At 48.5% G+C, this 18762-nt stretch overlaps 1 protein-coding gene across 4 annotated transcripts in view; it reads right to left on the minus strand.

Annotated features, from left to right (window-relative positions):
- Positions 1-6191: 6191 nt before the first annotated feature.
- Positions 6192-18762, minus strand: part of TUB (TUB bipartite transcription factor) — a 216135-nt gene continuing 203564 nt past the window's right edge. For all 4 annotated transcript variants that reach the window (XM_077453673.1, XM_077453671.1, XM_077453674.1 and 1 more), the window contains one exon: positions 6192-17097. In XM_077453673.1, coding sequence (XP_077309799.1) covers positions 16964-17097 — 134 coding nt within the window. In that variant the 3' untranslated portion in view covers positions 6192-16963. The remainder of the gene's footprint in view (positions 17098-18762) is intronic.

Genomic DNA, 18762 nt, shown 5'->3' on the forward strand with positions numbered 1-18762 from the left:
GAACATAAGGGGTTAATCCTCCGCATTGTGTAAAAAGACTGTTTGATCTGGTCTTCTTTGATCCTCCTCTTCTTCCACTGTCCCCAATCTATTTGCTGATGGTACAGAGCCTTGGGGACACCAAATGTGGGAGACCAGATATAGTGAATGCAGAGTCCTGGGGAGAGCAGATATAGTGAATGCAGAGTCCTGGGGAGATCAGATATAGTGAATGCAGAGTCCTGGGGAGATCAGATATAGTGAATGCAGAGTCCTGGGGAGATCAGATATAGTGAATGCAGAGTCCTGGGAGATCAGATATAGTGACTGCAGGCTCCTGGGGAGATCAGATATAGTGAATGCAGAGTCCTGGGGAGATCAGATATAGTGAATGCAGAGTCCTGGGGAGAGCAGATATAGTGAATGCAGAGTCCTGGGGAGAGCAGATATAGTGAGTGCAGGCTCCTGGGGAGATCAGATATAGTGAATGCAGAGTCCTGGGGAGATCAGATATAGTGACTGCAGGGTCCTGGGGAGATCAGATATAGTGAGTGCAGAGTCCTGGGGAGAGCAGATATAGTGAATGCAGAGTCCTGGGGAGATCAGATATAGTGACTGCAGGGTCCTGGGGAGATCAGATATAGTGAGTGCAGAGTCCTGGGGAGAGCAGATATAGTGAATGCAGAGTCCTGGGGAGAGCAGATATAGTGAGTGCAGAGTCCTGGGGAGATCAGATATAGTGAGTGCAGGCTCCTGGGGAGATCAGATATAGTGAGTGCAGAGTCCTGGGGAGAGCAGATATAGTGAATGCAGAGTCCTGGGAAGAGCAGATATAGTGAATGCAGAGTCCTGGGGAGATCAGATATAGTGAGTGCAGAGTCCTGGGGAGAGCAGATATAGTGAATGCAGAGTCCTGGGGAGAGCAGATATAGTGAATGCAGAGTCCTGGGGAGAGCAGATATAGTGAATGCAGGGTCCTGGGGAGAGCAGATATAGTGAGTGCAGGCTCCTGGGGAGATCAGATATAGTGAGTGCAGAGTCCTGGGAGAGCAGATATAGTGAGTGCAGAGTCCTGGGGAGATCAGATATAGTGAGTGCAGAGTCCTGGGGAGATCAGATATAGTGAGTGCAGAGTCCTGGGGAGAGCAGATATAGTGAATGCAGAGTCCTGGGGAGATCAGATATAGTGAGTGCAGAGTCCTGGGGAGAGCAGATATAGTGAATGCAGAGTCCTGGGGAGAGCAGATATAGTGAGTGCAGAGTCCTGGGGAGATCAGATATAGTGAGTGCAGAGTCCTGGGGAGATCAGATATAGTGAATGCAGAGTCCTGGGGAGATCAGATATAGTGAATGCAGAGTCCTGGGGAGAGCAGATATAGTGAGTGCAGAGTCCTGGGGAGAGCAGATATAGTGAGTGCAGAGTCCTGGGGAGATCAGATATAGTGAATGCAGAGTCCTGGGGAGATCAGATATAGTGAATGCAGAGTCCTGAGGAGATCAGATATAGTGAATGCAGAGTCCTGGGGAGATCAGATCTAGTGAATGCAGGTTCCTGGGGTAGTGGCGGCTGGTGTTTTTTTTTTTTTTGAGGGGGGGCTGCAAACAACCACTCCCCCCCAAGAGGCCGGCGGCACCTCCCATCTCCCCCCCCCCCCTGGCATTTACCCCTATCTAGGCGGGCAGCGTGCAGCGGCTCTATGTCCTCTCCTCCATCGGCGGCTTCCAGCGTGCGGCTCTTTCTCTCCTCCGAGGCATCCAATAAGATTGCCTGTTCTTTCAGCCATTTGGGTGACGGGTGTCAAAACCCACTTTCTGATTGGCCGGGAGGAGGTTCAGTGTTACAATAGTTGAATATTCATTCGTTGTTGTAACACACCTGGGTGGACTCCGCTTGCATTCTCTGCACCCCGAGCCCCCGAGCCCATCCCGTTTTGAGGCCAATTAGAGCCTCAGTGCTTCCAATCCCCCCCATTGGAATCCATGTGCCCGGCATCCTGAAAGGGGGAGGCGGTGATGGATAGGAGGGGCGTGGGCCTGGGTTCCCTTAATGGGGTCTTTACTCCACTGGAGAAGCAATAGAGACACCCCTGGGCAGCAGCATTGTCAGTCTGGAGGGAGGGGAGTGTTAGCTGCACTAGCAGATTTAGATACACTAACAAACTGAAACTGAATCCGAGCCCACACTTCAAAAGCAGTTACCGTAAAAGTTTAGTTCCTTTTGGTATAAAGGTTTAAAAAAAAAAAGAAAAAAAAAGAAAGCTGATCACTGTAAGCACCCCTTTCTGTGGTAAATGATTTAACTCAACTCTTTGATTGACATTTTGTCTGGAAAGCTCCGTCCTGTAAAGGAAGTTGAGAAATGACAGGCTTGCTGGCAGGATCACCGGATAAAAATAAATGAAAAAAAGCTAAAAAACTAAAAAAAATGCAGACACTACATAAGGATCGGTGAGCTGATATACAGTATACGGTATATACCGGCTTCTCCTGAGGTACATGAGGATGTTTTGGAAACCAAGTGAAATGCTGAACCTCGTATTACTCACAAATGTCCACAAGGTGGCGATATCGTGCAGCTCTGTTTAGTATAGAAAAAAAAAAAAAAAACGTATCCTCCAGAACAGCCCAGAATTTATGTTCAGTGTTTTCTATTTGGAAAAGCAGAAGTAGATTCTAGCAGGGGGCTGGTGCTCAAAATTTCTTGGGGGGGGGGGGGGGGGGGGGCGCAAGCAAACTGAAAAATTAACCTGTTAGTAATTCAGGACTGTACATAGCCTGGGTAGGTCTATTGTTGCTGGTGGGGAAGGGTCTTATGTTGCTCAGAAGGATCTACTGTTGAGGGAGAGGTCTATTGTAGCTGGCTGTTGGAGGATCTATTGATGCTGGCTGCTAGGAGATCTGTTGTTGCTTGTGGGGGTCTATTGTTGCTGGGGTGGTATTTTGTTGGGGGGGGGGGTCAATTGTTGCTAGGGAGCAGGTCTGTTGTTGTGTGGGGGATCTACTGTTGCTGTGGTGGGGGCCTCTTTTGCTGAGGGTCTATTGCTGCTGGGGCTTATTGTTGCTGATGGGGTCTATTGTTGCTGGGGGGGCTTATTGTTGCTGATGGGGTCTATTGTTGCTTGGGTGGGGCTTATTGTTGCTGATGGGGTCTATTGTTGCTGGGGTGGGGTCTGTTGTTGCTGAGGGGGTCCATTGTTGCTGGGGTGGGGCCTATTGTTGCTGAGGGGGTCTATTGTTGCTGGGGTGGGGCCTATTGTTGCTGAGGGGGACTATTGTTGCTGCAGTGGGGCCTATTGTTGCTGAGGGGGAATATTGATGCTGGGGTGGGGGTCTATAAAATTCCATATAAACTACTTAGTAGCAGGATACTTGGTTCTGTATTCTCTAAAAGGGGCGAAACTGGGAAGTGGGTAGGGGTGGAGCCAGTAGATAGCACTCAGAGGTGGGTAGGGGGTGGAGATAGTAGATAGCACTCAGAGGTGGGTAGGGGGGTGGAGATAGTAGACAGCGCTCAGAGGTGAGTAGGGGGTAGAGCCAGTAGACAATGCTAAGAGGTGGGGGGGGGGTGGAGCCACTAGACAGCACTCAGAGGCGGGTAGGGGGTGGAGCCAGTAGACGGCGCTCAGAGGCAGGTGGGGGGAGCCAGTAGATGGCGCTCAGAGGTGAGAAGTGGGTGGAGCCAGTAGACGGTGCTCAGAGGCGGGTAGGGGGTGGAGCCAGTAGACAGCACTTAAAGAGAAGGGAAGGTGCTCAGAGGTGGGTAGGAAGTGGAACCAAGGAACTGTGTTCAGAGGTGGGTAGAGGGTGGAACCAAGGCATGGTGCTTAGAGGTGGGTAGGGGTGAAACCAAGGGATGGTGCTCAAAGGGGGGTAGGGGGTGAAACCAAGGGACAGTGTTCAAAGGGGGTAGAGGGTGAAACCAAGGGATGGTGCATAGAGGTGGGTAGAGGGTGGGACCAAAGGATGGTGTTTAGAGGTGGGTAGGGGGTGGAACCAAGGGACGGTGCTCAGAGGTGGGTAGGGGGTGAAACCAAGGGATGGTGCTCAAAGGGGGGTAGAGGTGGAACAAAGGGGCAGTGCTAAGAGGTGGGTAGGGGGTGGAACCAAGGGGCAGTGCTCAGAGGTGATTAGAGGGTGGAACCAAGGGACGGTACTCAGAGGTGGATAGAGGGTGGAACCAAGGGACGGACTTCAGAGGTGGGTAGAGGGTGGAACCAAGAAACGGTACTCAGAGGTGGGTAGGGGGTGGAACCAAGGGACGGACTTCAGAGGTGGGTAGAGGGTGGAACCAAGAAACGGTACTCAGAGGTGGGTAGGGGGTGGAACCAAGGGACGGTGCTCGGAGGTGGGTAGAGTGTGGAACTAAGGAACGGTACTCAGAGTTGGTTAGAGGGTGGAACCAAGGAACGGTACTCAGAGGTGGGTAGAGGGTGGAACCAAGGAACAGTACTCAGAGGTGGGTAGAGGGTGGAACCAAGGAACGGTACTCAGAGATGGGTAGGGAGTGTAACCAAGGGACTGTTCTCAGAGGTGGGTAGAGGGTTGAACCAAGGGACGGTGCTCGGAGGTGGGTAGAGGGTGGAACCAAGGAACGGTACTCAGAGATGGGTAGGGAGTGTAACCAAGGAACGGTTCTCAGAGGTGGGTAGAGGGTTGAACCAAGGGACGGTGCTCGGAGGTGGGTAGAGGGTGGAACCAAGGAACAATACTCAGAGGTGGGTAGAGGGTGGAACCAAGGAACAGTACTCAGAGGTGGGTAGAGGGTGGAACCAAGGAACGGTACTCAGAGGTGGGTAGAGGGTGGAACCAAGGAACGGTACTCATAGGTGGGTAGAGGGTGGAACCAAGGAACGGTACTCAGAGGTGGGTAGAAGGTGGAACCAAGGAACGGTACTCAGAGGTGGGTAGAGGGTGGAACCATGGGACGGTACTCAGAGGTGGGTAGGGAGTGGAACCAAGGGACGGTACTCAGAGGTGGGTAGAGGGTGGAACCAAGGAACGCTACTCATAGGTGGGTAGAGGGTGGAACCAAGGAACGGTATTCGGAGGTGGGTGGAGGGTGGAACCAAGGAACGGTACTCGGAGGTGGGTGGAGGGTGGAACCAAGGGACGGTGCTCAGAGGTGGGTAGTGGGTGGAGACAAGGGACGGTGCTTGGAGGTGGGTAGTGGGTGGAGACAAGGGACGGTGCTCGGAGGTGGGTAGAGGGTGGAACCAAGGGACTGTGCTCGGAGGTGGGTAGAGGGTGGAACCAAGGGACGGTGCTCGGAGGTGGGTAGAGGGTGGAACCAAGGGACTGTGCTCGGAGGTGGGTAGAGGGTGGAACCAAGGGACTGTGCTCGGAGGTGGGTAGAGGGTGGAACCAAGGGACTGTGCTCGGAGGTGGGTAGAGGGTGGAACCAAGGGACGGTGCTCGGAGGTGGGTAGAGGGTGGAACCAAGGGACTGTGCTCGGAGGTGGGTAGAGGGTGGAACCAAGGGACTGTGCTCGGAGGTGGGTAGAGGGTGGAACCAAGGGACGGTGCTCGGAGGTGGGTAGAGGGTGGAACCAAGGGACTGTGCTCGGAGGTGGGTAGAGGGTGGAACCAAGGGACGGTGCTCGGAGGTGGGTAGGGGGTGGAGACAAGGGACGGTGCTCGGAGGTGGGTAGTGGGTGGAGACATGGGACGGTGTTCGGAGGTGGGTAGGGGTGGAGACAAGGGACGGTGCTCGGAGGTGGGTAGGGGGTGGAGACAAGGGACAGTGCTCGGAGGTGGGTAGTGGGTGGAGACAAGGGACGGTGCTCGGAGGTGGGTAGGGGGTGGAGACAAGGGACGGTGCTCGGAGGTGGATAGGGGGTGGAGACAAGGGACGGTGCTCGGAGGTGGGTAGGGGGTGAAGACAAGGGACGGTGCTCGGAGGTGGGTAGTGGGTGGAGACATGGGACGGTGCTCGGAGGTGGGTAGTGGGTGGAGACATGGGACGGTACTCGGAGGTGGGTAGAGGGTGGAACCAAAGAGTGCCTTGAAAGTACCTGCACCTTTTCTCTGGGAAAAAAATCCCTGTTTAAAACCATACAATAAGTGATGTAATAAAGGATACAAAGTTCCATTATTTGTCTTCCTGTAACTCTGTAGAAGACTGAGGGGGAGGCGGGCCGCGGGAGGTTCGCTGGAAGCACGATGGCCGCTCCATAGACCGTGACAACGGAATAAAGAAATCACGTACAATCAGGAACAGATATCGTTTTTTAATATATAATACACTTTCAAAATATTCACCTGCCCTCCTTTTACAGATACCAACAAAAAAATAATAATAATTCTGAATGAGGAAAAAGGCGACGAGTCTCCCCCGTCTCTGGGGGTCAGACGGATTCTCTATGGAGGACTAGAACAGAAAGGAAGGAACTTTGATGGTCACGATATTATCGCCAATGGCGGGAAGCGGGTTAGTTACACACCGAAGAAGAAAGAAAGAAAAACTCTTGTTAGGGGAGGAGTGAAGGCAATGGGCGGCTTGTGCTTCTGGAATACAAGGTCTTCCTTGGTTAGAACAATTGTAGACATCGCTAGGACGGGTCAGCGTTAGAGATTGGCGCCCCGTAGACGGCGCACAGGGACAACCAAGACGAGGTGGTTAGTTTTCTAGTAAAATAGACAAGGCAACTTCTTTATTCTACAATTCAGACCGCCCAACCCCCATCGGACACATTGCCGCGTGTAAAAGAACTTCTAATAACATCCACAGACTTCAATGATTGGGTGACAGCGCGGTGGGCGGAGGAGATGTTCTCTGATGCTCCGCCCACTTCCTGTCCAGAGAGTCAGATTTTGGAGATGTGGTTAGGAGCGCCAAGGGAAAAAAAATGGTCGTCTCACTTGGAAGCTTATTAATAAAGTTTATTGAACCGAAATACAGCCAACGCCTTTCGGGGGCATGAAAAGGAAAATAAAACTATAGTTCAGATGGTATTATATCCGGTATGTTCTTGTTCCTTCCATGTTCTTTTATGACTACCAAAGTGTGGCCCAAGGGGCCCGACGTTGGCCTTTGCTTTCTTTTTTGTGGCCCTTGGGGTATTATTCCTCTCATGGCTTCATTATTTCCTCCTACTGATGCCAATGATGAGGCACCATTCTTTTCACCGACACCAACCATGGGGGCATAATGCCTGTCATTGAGCACAACAGTGGGGCCCTACTCCTCCCACTAGAACAGATTATAGGCCATACTTCCTCCCACTGACACCAGTGATGGGGCACAATTCTTTCCACTGACACCAATGATGGGGCACAATTCTTTCCACTGACACCAATGATGGGGCACTATCCCTTCCATGTACACCAATGATGGGGCACTATTCCTCCCACTGACACCAATGATGGGGCACTATTCCTCCCACTGACACCAATGATGGGGCATCATTCCTCCCACTGACACCAATGATGTGGCACTATTCCTCCCACTGACACCAATGATGGGGCACTATTCCTCCCACTGACACCAATGATGGGGCACTATTCCTCCCACTGACACCAATGATGGGGCATCATTCCTCCCACTGACACCAATGATGTGGCACTATTCCTCTCACTGACACCAATGATGGGGCACTATTCCTTCCATGTACACCAATGATGGGGCACTATCCCTTCCATGTACACCAATGATGGGGCACTATTCCTCCCACTGACACCAATGATGGGGCACTATTCCTCCCACTGACACCAATGATGGGGCATCATTCCTCCCACTGACACCAATGATGTGGCACTATTCCTCCCACTGACACCAATGATGGGGCACTATTCCTCCCACTGACACCAATGATGGGGCACTATTCCTCCCACTGACACCAATGATGGGGCATCATTCCTCCCACTGACACCAATGATGGGGCACTATTCCTCTCACTGACACCAATGATGGGGCACTATTCCTCCCACTGACACCAATGATGGGGCACTATTCCTCCCACTGACACCAATGATGGGGCACTATTCCTCAAACTGACATCAACAATCGGGCATTATTTCTTCCGCTGACATCGACAATGGGACACCAATGATGGGGCACTCTCCCTCCCAGTGATGCCAATGACGGGGAACAATTTCTTGAACTAGCACCAATGATGGGGCACTATTCTTCCTCCTACTAATCGTAGCAATTATTTTACTCCCACTGACCACCAAGCCTGAGACTCAGTGCCCACAGTGGGCTACTGGCCCTCTTAAAGTCTGAAGGACAGTAAATTGACCCTTTGATTAAATGGACCTTTTGTTTGACTTATTGTCCTTTTACACCTGCTGAAGAAGAGGATTCCCCTGAAATGCGTTGGCTGTATCTGACTTTTTTTTTTTTACTAGACGCTCCTAACCACAAATCCAGGATTAGATCTTCTGATGATCCCTCCATCATGATCAGACAGGCAGCAACCTAGGACCTTAAAGTAGACCTCCACCATAAACCAATTTCGTCCTACCCATCCCCCCCCCCCCCCCCCACACACACTCACATTTGGATATTTATTTATTTTATTTAAAAGATTTTGCGTTTCAAAGGAGCATTGCTCGCCTAGTTGAGGATGACATTTGCATCCTCCTGAATTTGCGTGTTCAGATGTACCGCCAGGCTTCGGGTCCTGCGCATGCACGGGTTTCCCCGCGCGTCGGCTCAGGTAGTTCTGTGCAGCTGTTCTGGAAGATCCAAGTGTTCACCGTGTTTGTGCATGCGCGGGAAATCTCCTGCACAGATGCGTCAAAGGGCCCTGCCAGGACCTGATGGTCAGGTAAAGCCCTTGGCATATGTGCCATAATAATGAAAATGGCGAAGGGGGGGGGGGCATTGTGGGTGGAGCCAAACAAAAAGGCACTGAAGTTCCTCCTAAAAAAGATAAACCCCAGGAAGAGAAATGTCATAGATTGTAGCGTAGAGTCTCTAGATGTGGAGATTGCATTCAATTTCTTTTTTTATTTAAGCGATTATAAGAACGTCTTCATAAATGATAGAATCGCCCCTGTTGATCCTGCCAGAAATGTTGTGTTGGGCTGCACTGAAGAATATCTTCTTTCCTAGTTATCTGATGTAAATGACCAATTACTCTGCGGAATGAAAAGATACAGGCATGTTTGTAGTCTATATGAGGAGAGCAGCCTAGGGTGACCCCCATTGCTCCCCCCATAGATACAGAGGAGTAGGTAGGGGCAGGGAGAGAAAGAAAAGAAAACAAATGCAGCCACCACCCCATGGACTAGTAAGCTGCAGCATATAACATTTTCAGGTTTAGATCCAGGTCTGCACACGCCCCGCTGGTATCGGGGATTCGCCTCCTCCAAGGGGTCTGACCCCTCTTTTGGACTTGGGTCAAAACCAATTCCCATCATTGTTAGTCCAGCGCTACCGCATACCCCCCACTTCCATAGAGCTGCCGGGTCAGATATTACCATCCCCACTCTGGGGGTCAGATACTACCCTCCCCCTCTGGGGGTCAGATACTACCTCCCCCGGGGGTCAGATACTACCATCCCCACTCTGGGGGTCAGATACTACCCTCCCCCTCTGGGGGTCAGATACTACCTTCCCCCTCTGTGGATCAGATACTACCATCCCCCCTCTGGGGGTCAGATACTACCCTCCCCCTCTGGGGGTCAGATACTACCATCCCCCCTCTGGGGGTCAGATACTACCATCCTCCCTCTGGGGGTCAGATACTACCATCCCCCCTCTGGGGGTCAGACACTACCTTCCCCCTCTGGGGGTCAGATATTACCCTCCCCTCTGGGGGTCAGATACTACCCTCCCCCTCTGGGGGTCAGATATTACCCTCCCCTCTGGGGGTCAGATACTACCATCCCCTCTCTGGGGGTCAGATACTACCCTACCCCCTCTGGGGGTCAGATACTACCCTCCCCCCTCTGAGGGGCAGATACTACCCCCCCTCTGGGGGTCAGATACTACCCTCCCCCCTCTGGGGGTCAGATACTACCCTCCCCCCTCTGAGGGGCAGATACTACCCTACCCCCTCTGGGGGTCAGATACTACCCTCCCCCCTCTGAGGGGCAGATACTACCTTCCCCCTCTGGGGGTCAGATACTACCCTCCCCCCTCTGGGGGTCAGATACTACCCTCCCCCCTCTGGGGGTCAGATACTACCCTCCCCCCTCTGAGGGGCAGATACTACTTTCCCCCTCTGGGGGTCAGATACTACCCTCCCCCCTCTGAGGAGCAGATACTACCCTACCCCCTCTGGTCAGTGTCACAAATTCGGCTGTCTATCCCCCACGTCACAGCCAATCACTGCACCCCAATGTTTAGAAAAGGAGTTTAAATGGCTACAATGTAACAAAATCAATCGCTGTTGGTTTTTGGTCTCTATAAACTGAGCTTTCCTTTCAGGTTCAGGGATTTGAGTGCAAATGAAATTTCAGCCCCAGAGAACTCGACATGATGTCATCAGATCCTACCGGCCCCTTTACACGCTCTGATGTCACACATTTCCATGCGTTGTGGCGCAACACAATGCGCTATTGCTATGGGCCGCCATTCACGAGGTGGAAAAGTACTGTACAGTAATCCACTTACGTTTAGGCAGTAACTCTGGGCTGGCTGGCAAGAACCATATCTGGTGTGAAACGCGTCAGACGCTGTGCAGTTAGTCTGTATTGCCCTGTGATGCTTTGATATCTATTTTTTTAATAAAGGGGAAGTTTTTCGGAGTGCGGCTATCCAACGTTCGAATTCTTCCTGGCTGGCAAGAACTTTGCCTCTTCACTGGCGACAACCTAGGGTGGTAGCTCCGCCTCTTCCAGGCTGTACTGCGGCTGCGCGGCGTGGAATGTCTTTACTTGCGGGGTACTTTACGTACACGGGTGGGTATGTCCGTACTCGCGAGTGCACTTAAAGCGGGGTATGCCTGTATACTCTCACAGGAAGTGACAAGGACACGCATTTTTTGGACCTGAGGTAGGGGGTCCGTCTTCAGTAAGTGAATTTAAACATGCTTGGGACGAACGTAGATCTATACACCAGGCCAGTGATGGCGGACCTCGGCCCCCCAGATGTTTTGGAACTACATTTCCCATGATGCTCCGGTGTTCTGCCGTATAGAGTCGGGCCATCAAATAGTGTCCGCTCCGTACTGCGCATGCGCAGTACGGAGCAGACGAAGCTTCGGAAAATCTCCGAAGCTGAACGGTGCCTGCGCCGTGAGTGGAGGTGGTAGCCCCACCATCCAAGCGGACATAGGGTTGTGAATTTTAGAGGGCCCCTCGCTGTGCTCGGCTCTTTTTTATTCTGACTCTATGTCCACTTGGATAGTGGGGATAGAACCTGGACTCACGGCGCAGGCGCCGTTCATCCTCGGCAATTTTCGGAATCTGTGTTCCTGTGTACTGCGCATGCGCAGTACGCAGGGGACACTATCCGATGGAGGACGCTATTAGACAAGACACCGGCACTCTGCAGTGTAGTGGAGCATCATGGGAAATGTAGTTCCAAAACATCCGAAGTGCCGAGGTTCTCCATCACTGCACTAGGGAAATAGGAAACAGAAAATGGGGGGGACAGACAGACTCAATGTTCTTTTACTGCCGCCAATCTTTTATGTTTTTCTGGTAGGTTGAACAGATCATTTCTTGTTCTTTTTAAAACAAGAAAACAAATGCAGCCACCACATCCACATTGAAGGGCTGGTAATCAGTGGCAGGTAATAAGTGCCTTTAGCAGGCAGGGAATGGTGTGGATATGACTGTGTGCTCTGTGCTGTGGAATTGGTCCTCATTAAATAAATGGCAGGAAAGTATTTTGTTTTTATGCATATTGAACAGCAGTCCAATGTTACATAGTAGGTGAGGTTGAAAAAAGACATCAATTCCAACCTATGTTACAGTGTAAACAATGTTACTTTGTATCTCTTTATCTCCCGTCTGATCAATGTTTGTAAACAATGTTACTTTATATCTCTCTATCTCCCGTCTGATCAATGTTTATAAACAATGTTACTTTGTATCTCTTTATCTCCCTTCTGATCAATGTTTATAAACAATGTTACTTTGTATCTCTTTATCTCCCTTCTGATCAATGTTTATAAACAATGTTACTCATTATTCATTTACATTATTTCTGAGTTTAGTTATGTTTTTGTTTTCTCTGCAGAAATGTGCCTTTCATACTGAAAATTGTACTCAGTGTTTATCTGTGGTGGGGAGATCAGATTGTAATCTGCGTCAGCCGGCAGGGAATGGTGTGGATATGACTGTGTGCTCTGTGCTGTGGAATTGGCCTTCATTAAATAAATGTCAGGAACGTATTTCGTTTTTATAGGTATTGAAGAGCAGTGCTGATCAACCCGAGGGAGCCGAGAGCCGGGAACGCCAGCCTGGCCTTTGTAAAAGTCAGACTATCGCCTCATTGTGATGTCCCTGTGAGCTTCTGACATTCTCTGTATATGAGAGGCAACAAGCAGCCTGTAGGGGGCGTATCTGAGGCTTCCCTTTCCTACATTACAAACAAGTGTTCCATGATAACCATTCTATTGACATAAGGGAGAGGAGGATGGGAAGAATACAATATTTCCTGGATGGAAAACAGAAACCCCAGAGAAGGTCGGAGAGCTCCCTGGGGGTATCTCAAGACCTCAGAATTATATTGACTGCGCCTTTAAATTTCAGGTCAAAAGACTTTTTTTTTTTTTACTTTAAAGCAAACCTTTCCCGAGAGACCCATGGAGTCCGTCACCGACCATCTGAAGAGGTTAGTTACTGACCTGATCTGAATATACTTATCTGGAAGGCCACACACATTTATCGGCCAGGAATGAAAAGTAGAAATGGTTGGCCTCTATGTCTATTTCAGGAAAGGTTCCAAAAGTTTGTGCACACTTGACCATCGCACCATTATGACCTTGTAGGACATCCCGTTACAAAACCAAGACCACTGATATGGAGTTGATCCCTCCTCCCCTAATGAACATTGATATTGAGTTTGTTCCCTTTGTGGCTATCCTCCATCTCCTGGAAGGCAAGATTTTGGAGGGTGTCTGTGGGACTTTGTTCCCATCTGTGACGTCAGGTTCTGATGATGGATGAGAAGAGCTGGCTCACACCTTGGGCCCCACATTGGGCGCCAAAAAAAGACCTGGCTCACACCTTGGGCCCCACATTGGGCGCCAAAAAAAGACCTGGCTCACACCTTGGGCCCCACATTGGGCGCCAAAAAAAGACCTGGCTCACACCTTGGGCCCCACATTGGGCGCCAAAAAAAGACCTGGCTCACACCTTGGGCCCCACATTGGGCGCCAAAAAAAGACCTGGCTCACACCTTGGGCCCCACATTGGGCGCCAAAAAAAAAAAAAAAAAAGACCTGGCTCACGATCAACATTCTAAATCATCCCAATCTTGTTCAGTAAGGATGAGGTCAGGGCTCTGTGCAGGACACTCGAGTTCCTCCAGACTGAACAGGTCAAACCATGTCTTTATGGAGAGCTGGCTTTGTACACAGGGTGGGCACAGTCATGCTGGAACAGAAAGGGGTCTTCACCAAACTGTTAACACAAGGTTGGAAGAGAAGAATTGTCTACAATGTCTTTGTGTGATGTAGTATTAATGGTACATATTACTGGAAACACCTGAACTTCATCATTTGGAGGGGTCTCCATGGTTCAGGTGTCTCCAGTGAAGGGTAATGGTAATATTACAGCATACAATCACTTTAGACAATTATGCTCTTCCAACCTTGTGGTAACAGTTTGATGAAGACTCTTATCTGTTCCAGCATGGCTGTACCCCCTATGTACAAAGCCAGATCCATAAAGACATGGTTTGACCAGTTTGGTGTGAAGGAACTTGAGTGTCCTGCACAGAGCCCTGACCTCATCCCTACTGAACACTTTGGGGTGAAACATTTTAGTTCCCTTGCCCACTCATCCAAAAGAAAATTTGGGAGGTCAGGTACTGATGTTAGATGAGGAGGCTTGGATCACCATCAGCTTTCCAAATCATGTCAAAGGTGTTCAGTAGGGTTGAGGTCAGGGCTCTGTGCAGGACACTTGAGTTCCTTCACATCAAACTGGATGAACTGGAAAGCTGGTGGTAATCCAGGCCTTTTCATCTAACTTCAATACATGACCTCATAAATTTTCTTTTGGATAAGTGGGCAAGGGAACTTAAATGTTCAATTCTTCCCCAAGGTGTTCAGTAAGGTTGAGGTCAGGGCTCTGTGCAGGACACTTGAGTTCCTTCACACCAAACTGGATGAACTGGAAAGCTGGTGGTGATCCAGGCCTTCTCATCTAACTTCAATACATGACCTCATAAATTTTCTTTTGAATAAGTGGGCAAGGGAGCTAAAATTTTAAATTCATCCACAAAGTGTCCAGTAGGATTGAGGTCAGGGCTCTGTGCAGGACACTTGAGTCACTTCACACCAAACTGGATGAAGCTGGTGATGATCCAGGCCTTCTCATCTAACTTCAATACATGACCTCATAAATTTTCTTTTGGATACTTGGGCAAGGGAACTTAAATGTTCAATTCATCCCCAAGGTGTTCAGTAGGGTTGAGGTCAGGGCTCTCGGCAGGACAATTGAGTTCCACACAAAAGTGGTCAAACTATGTCTTTATGGAGCTGTTCGATGAGAAGACCTGGCTTGTTCGAATTCATCCCAAAGGTATTCAGTAGGGTTGAGGTCAGGACTCTGTGCAGAACAATTGAGTTCCTCCACATCAAGTTGGTCAAACTATGTCTTTATGGAGAAGACCTGGCTTGTTTCAATTCATCTCAAGGGTATTCAGTAGGGTTAAGGTCAGGGCTCTGTGCAGGACACTCAAGTTCCTCCACACCAAACTGGTCAAACCATGTCTTTATGGAGCTGGCTTTCTACACAGGGAAGCAGTCATGGTGAGACATAAAAGTTTTTTTACCACATTGTTACCACAAGGTTGGAGGATTGAGGTCAGGGCTCTGTGCAGAACAATAGAGTTCCTCCACACAAAAGTGGTCAAATTATGTCTTTATGGAGCTGTTGGATGAGAAGACCTGGCTTGTTCGAATTTATCCCAAAGGTATTCAGTAGGGTTGAGGTCAGGACTCTGTGCAGAACAATTGAGTTCCTCCACATCAAGTTGGTCAAACCATGTCTTTATGGAGAAGACCTAGCTTGTTTCAATTGATCTCAAAGGTATTCAGTAGGGTTGAGGTCAGGGCTCTGTGCAGGACAATCGAGTTCCTCCACATCAAGTTGGTCAAACCATGTCTTTATGGAGAAGACCTGGCTTGTTCGAATTCATCCCAAAGGTATTCAGTAGGGTTGAGGTCAGGACTCTGTGTGTGCAGAACAATTGAGTTTCTCCACATCAAGTTGGTCAAACCATGTCTTTATGGAGAAGACCTGGCTTGCTTCAATTCATCTCAAGGGTATTCAGTAGGGTTGAGGTCAGGGCTCTGTGCAGGACAATCGAGTTCCTCCAAACAAAAGTGGTCAAATTATGTCTTTATGGAGCTGTTGGATGAGAAGACCTGGCTTGTTTCAATTCATCTCAAGGGTATTCAGTAGGGTTGAGGTCAGGGCTCTGTGCAGGACACTCAAGTTCCTCCACACCAAACTGGTCAAACCATGTCTTTATGGATCTGGCTTTCTACACGGGGAAAAAGTCATGGTGAGACATAAACGTTTTTTTTACCAAATTGTTACCACAAGGTTGGAGGAGCACAATGGCCTACAATGACTTTGTATGATGGAGTGTTAAGAGTACCCTTCAATGGAGACATCTGAACTCCATTATTGGGGGGGCTTGTCGCATACTTTCGGTCATATAGCGGCAGTGGTGGTCAGGTGCCCATAAACTGTTGGTTACATAGTATAAGAATAACTGTTTTATTGACACACACAGAGCAACCCAGAGGATAAGACACGTCACCCGTCTCATCCAACGTGCCGCCAAAAACATTAGAACAATTTGCACACAACACGACTTTCGGTGTCACTGCTCAGACAGAAGTTCCATAAATAGCGACCGCTATTTCTCCAGAAAACACTTCCCAGCATCGAAGTAACCGGAATGACTAGGGCGATTGGGCTGTGGGGGGTAAAAGTGTTCAGTGGTTAAAAACTTGTAACATTCAACACAAAGTGCCCAATAAAATTCCCGGCCCGGAGATCCACCCTCCGATTCCAGTCCAGGCGGTAGAGTTTGCCCGGCCATCAGCGACAGGATAAAAAATGTATCATTTTCTATATAAAACTTGATACAAACGTTATCAGGAGTTCTTTCACACGAGGAATTTTGTTGTTGTTTCGGGTTTACTGGTCCTGTTATAAAGGAAAAGAAAAAATAAAGGAGCTGTCCAGTTGCTGAGCCTTGTAGTTCCTCAGCGGCTGGAGGGCTAATGGTTGTCCTCGCCTTACTAAACAGATCACAGAGAGGGTCAGCTGCTTAGCTAGTCGTGGGGGGGGGGGGGAGGGGGGGCAATGCCTCCCCTGGCTGTGGGTTTGGTCAAAGCTCTGAGTTCCCCTTCACCAAACCCACCAACCTCCCCAAAGGAAAAAACAAATACAAAAATATGACGACCGTTTTCCATGACGGGCCACCAGCTTGACGTTCCCTAATGAGAGTCCTACAAGACGCTCGGCGAGCGGCCGTATGAGTCCTACAAGACGCTCGGCGAGCGGCCGTATGAGTCCTACAAGACGCTCGGCGAGCGGCCGTATGAGTCCTACAAGACGCTCGGCGAGCGGCCGTATGAGTCCTACAAGACGCTCGGCGAGCGGCCGTATGAGTCCTACAAGACGCTCGGCGAGCGGCCGTATGCCTATTTACAAAAAAGACTTCCTGGAAATAGAAATATAGCCGTTGTGTAAACACTCATTATTTTTTTCTCCTCTTCACGTATGGCAACAGAACGAAATACACTGCATGAGCAAAGTCTCTTGGGCCCGTAGAACAGGGAGAGTAAGACACAAGTAGGCGGCCGTGTTTCTTTTTTTTTTTTTTTTTTCCTTCTCCTAGTTACTCGCAGGCCAGTTTGCTGTCAAAGCTGGACAGGGCTATGGCAAACGCCTGCAGGGCGCACATGGGGTAATTGTAGTCCATTGTAAACACGTCCTCCGCTACGCGACCAAACTGCATGACAATGTAGTCCGCTGAAAGAGAAAAAAAAAATTATAGGTCAACAATGTTACTTTATATCTCTTTATCTCCTGTCTGATCAATGTTTATAAACAATGTTACTTCTCCTGTCTGATCAATGTTGATAAACAATGTTACTTTGTATCTCTCTATCTCCCGTCTGATCAATTTTTATAAACAATGTTACTTTGTATCTCCCTATTTCCCATCTGATTAATGTTTATAAACACTGTTACTTTTTATCTCTCCATCTCCTGTCTGATTAATGTTTATAAACAATGATACTTTGTATCTATCTCCCATCTGATCAATGTTTATAAACAATAATATTTTATCAAAGGATCAAATCAAAGGAGAGCAGGCGGGTGGGGGGCGTACACCTGAAACCCGGAAAAAAGGCAGTGACGTACCATTACATTAGCTATGCCTGTAGCTGCCGCCCCATTTCAGTTTATGTACTGTAGCGGGCAAGCAAGTTGCTAGGTCACATCTGATCAATGTTTATAAACAATGTTACTTTGTGTCTCTCCTATCTCCTGTCTGATCAATGTTTATAAACAATGTTACTTTGTATCTCTCTATCTCCCATGTGATAAATGTTTATAAACAATGTTCATTTGCATCTCTATCTCCTGTCTGATCAATGTTTATAAACAATGTTAATGTGTATCTCTCTATCTCTGATCAATGGTTATATACAATGTTCGTTTCCATCTCTCTATGTCCTGCCTGATTAACATTTATAAACAATGTTACTTGTATCTCTCTATCTCCCGTCTGATCAATATTTAGAAACAAGGTTACTTTGTATCTCTCTATCTCCTGTCTGATTAAGGTTTATAAACAATGTTACTTGTATCTCTCTATCTCCTGTCTGATCAATGTTTAGAAACAGTGTTACATTGTATCTCTCTATCTCCCATGTGATAAATGTTTATAAACAATGTTCATTTGCATCTCTATCTCCTGTCTGATCAATGTTTATAAACAATGCTAATGTGTATCTCTCCATCTCTGGTCAATGGTTATATACAATGTTCGTTTCCATCTCTCTATGTCCTGCCTGATGAACGTTTATAAACAATGTTACTTGTATCTCTCTATCTCCCGTCTGATCAATATTTAGAAACAATGTTACTTTGTATCTCTCTATCTCCCGTCTGATCAATATTTAGAAACAATGTTACTTTGTATCTCTCTATCTCCTGTCTGATCAACGTTTATAGGCAATGTTTTTTGATCAGACAGGAGATACAAAGTAACATTGATCAGACAGGAGATAGAGATATGCAATACATTTTTTTTATAAACATTGATCAGATGGGAGATAGAGAGATACAATGCTCATAAACAATGTTACTTTGTATCTCTCTATCTCTGATCAATGTTTAGAAACAATGTTACTTTGTATCTCTCTATCTCTGATCAATGTTTAGAAACAATGTTACTTTGTATCTCTTGTCTAAACGAATTAATCACAAAAAATGCTGAGTGCCCAGTAAAGAATGAGCTCTCTTGTCTTCTGCCCCGGAAACAGGAGCGGAATTTCCATCAGAAAAATCTTGGATGGTTTTTTCGACGGAATTGCGCTCAAGCTTGGCTTGCATACACGCGGTCACGCAAAAGTTCGCGGAACTTTCGACCGTTGAGAACGTGGTGATGTACAACACAATGACGAG

This window comes from Lithobates pipiens, unplaced genomic scaffold, assembly GCF_037356315.1.
Source record: "Lithobates pipiens isolate NorthernLeopardFrog02 unplaced genomic scaffold, aLitPip1_a1.2 Scaffold_24, whole genome shotgun sequence".
NCBI classification, from domain to species: Eukaryota; Metazoa; Chordata; class Amphibia; order Anura; family Ranidae; genus Lithobates; species Lithobates pipiens.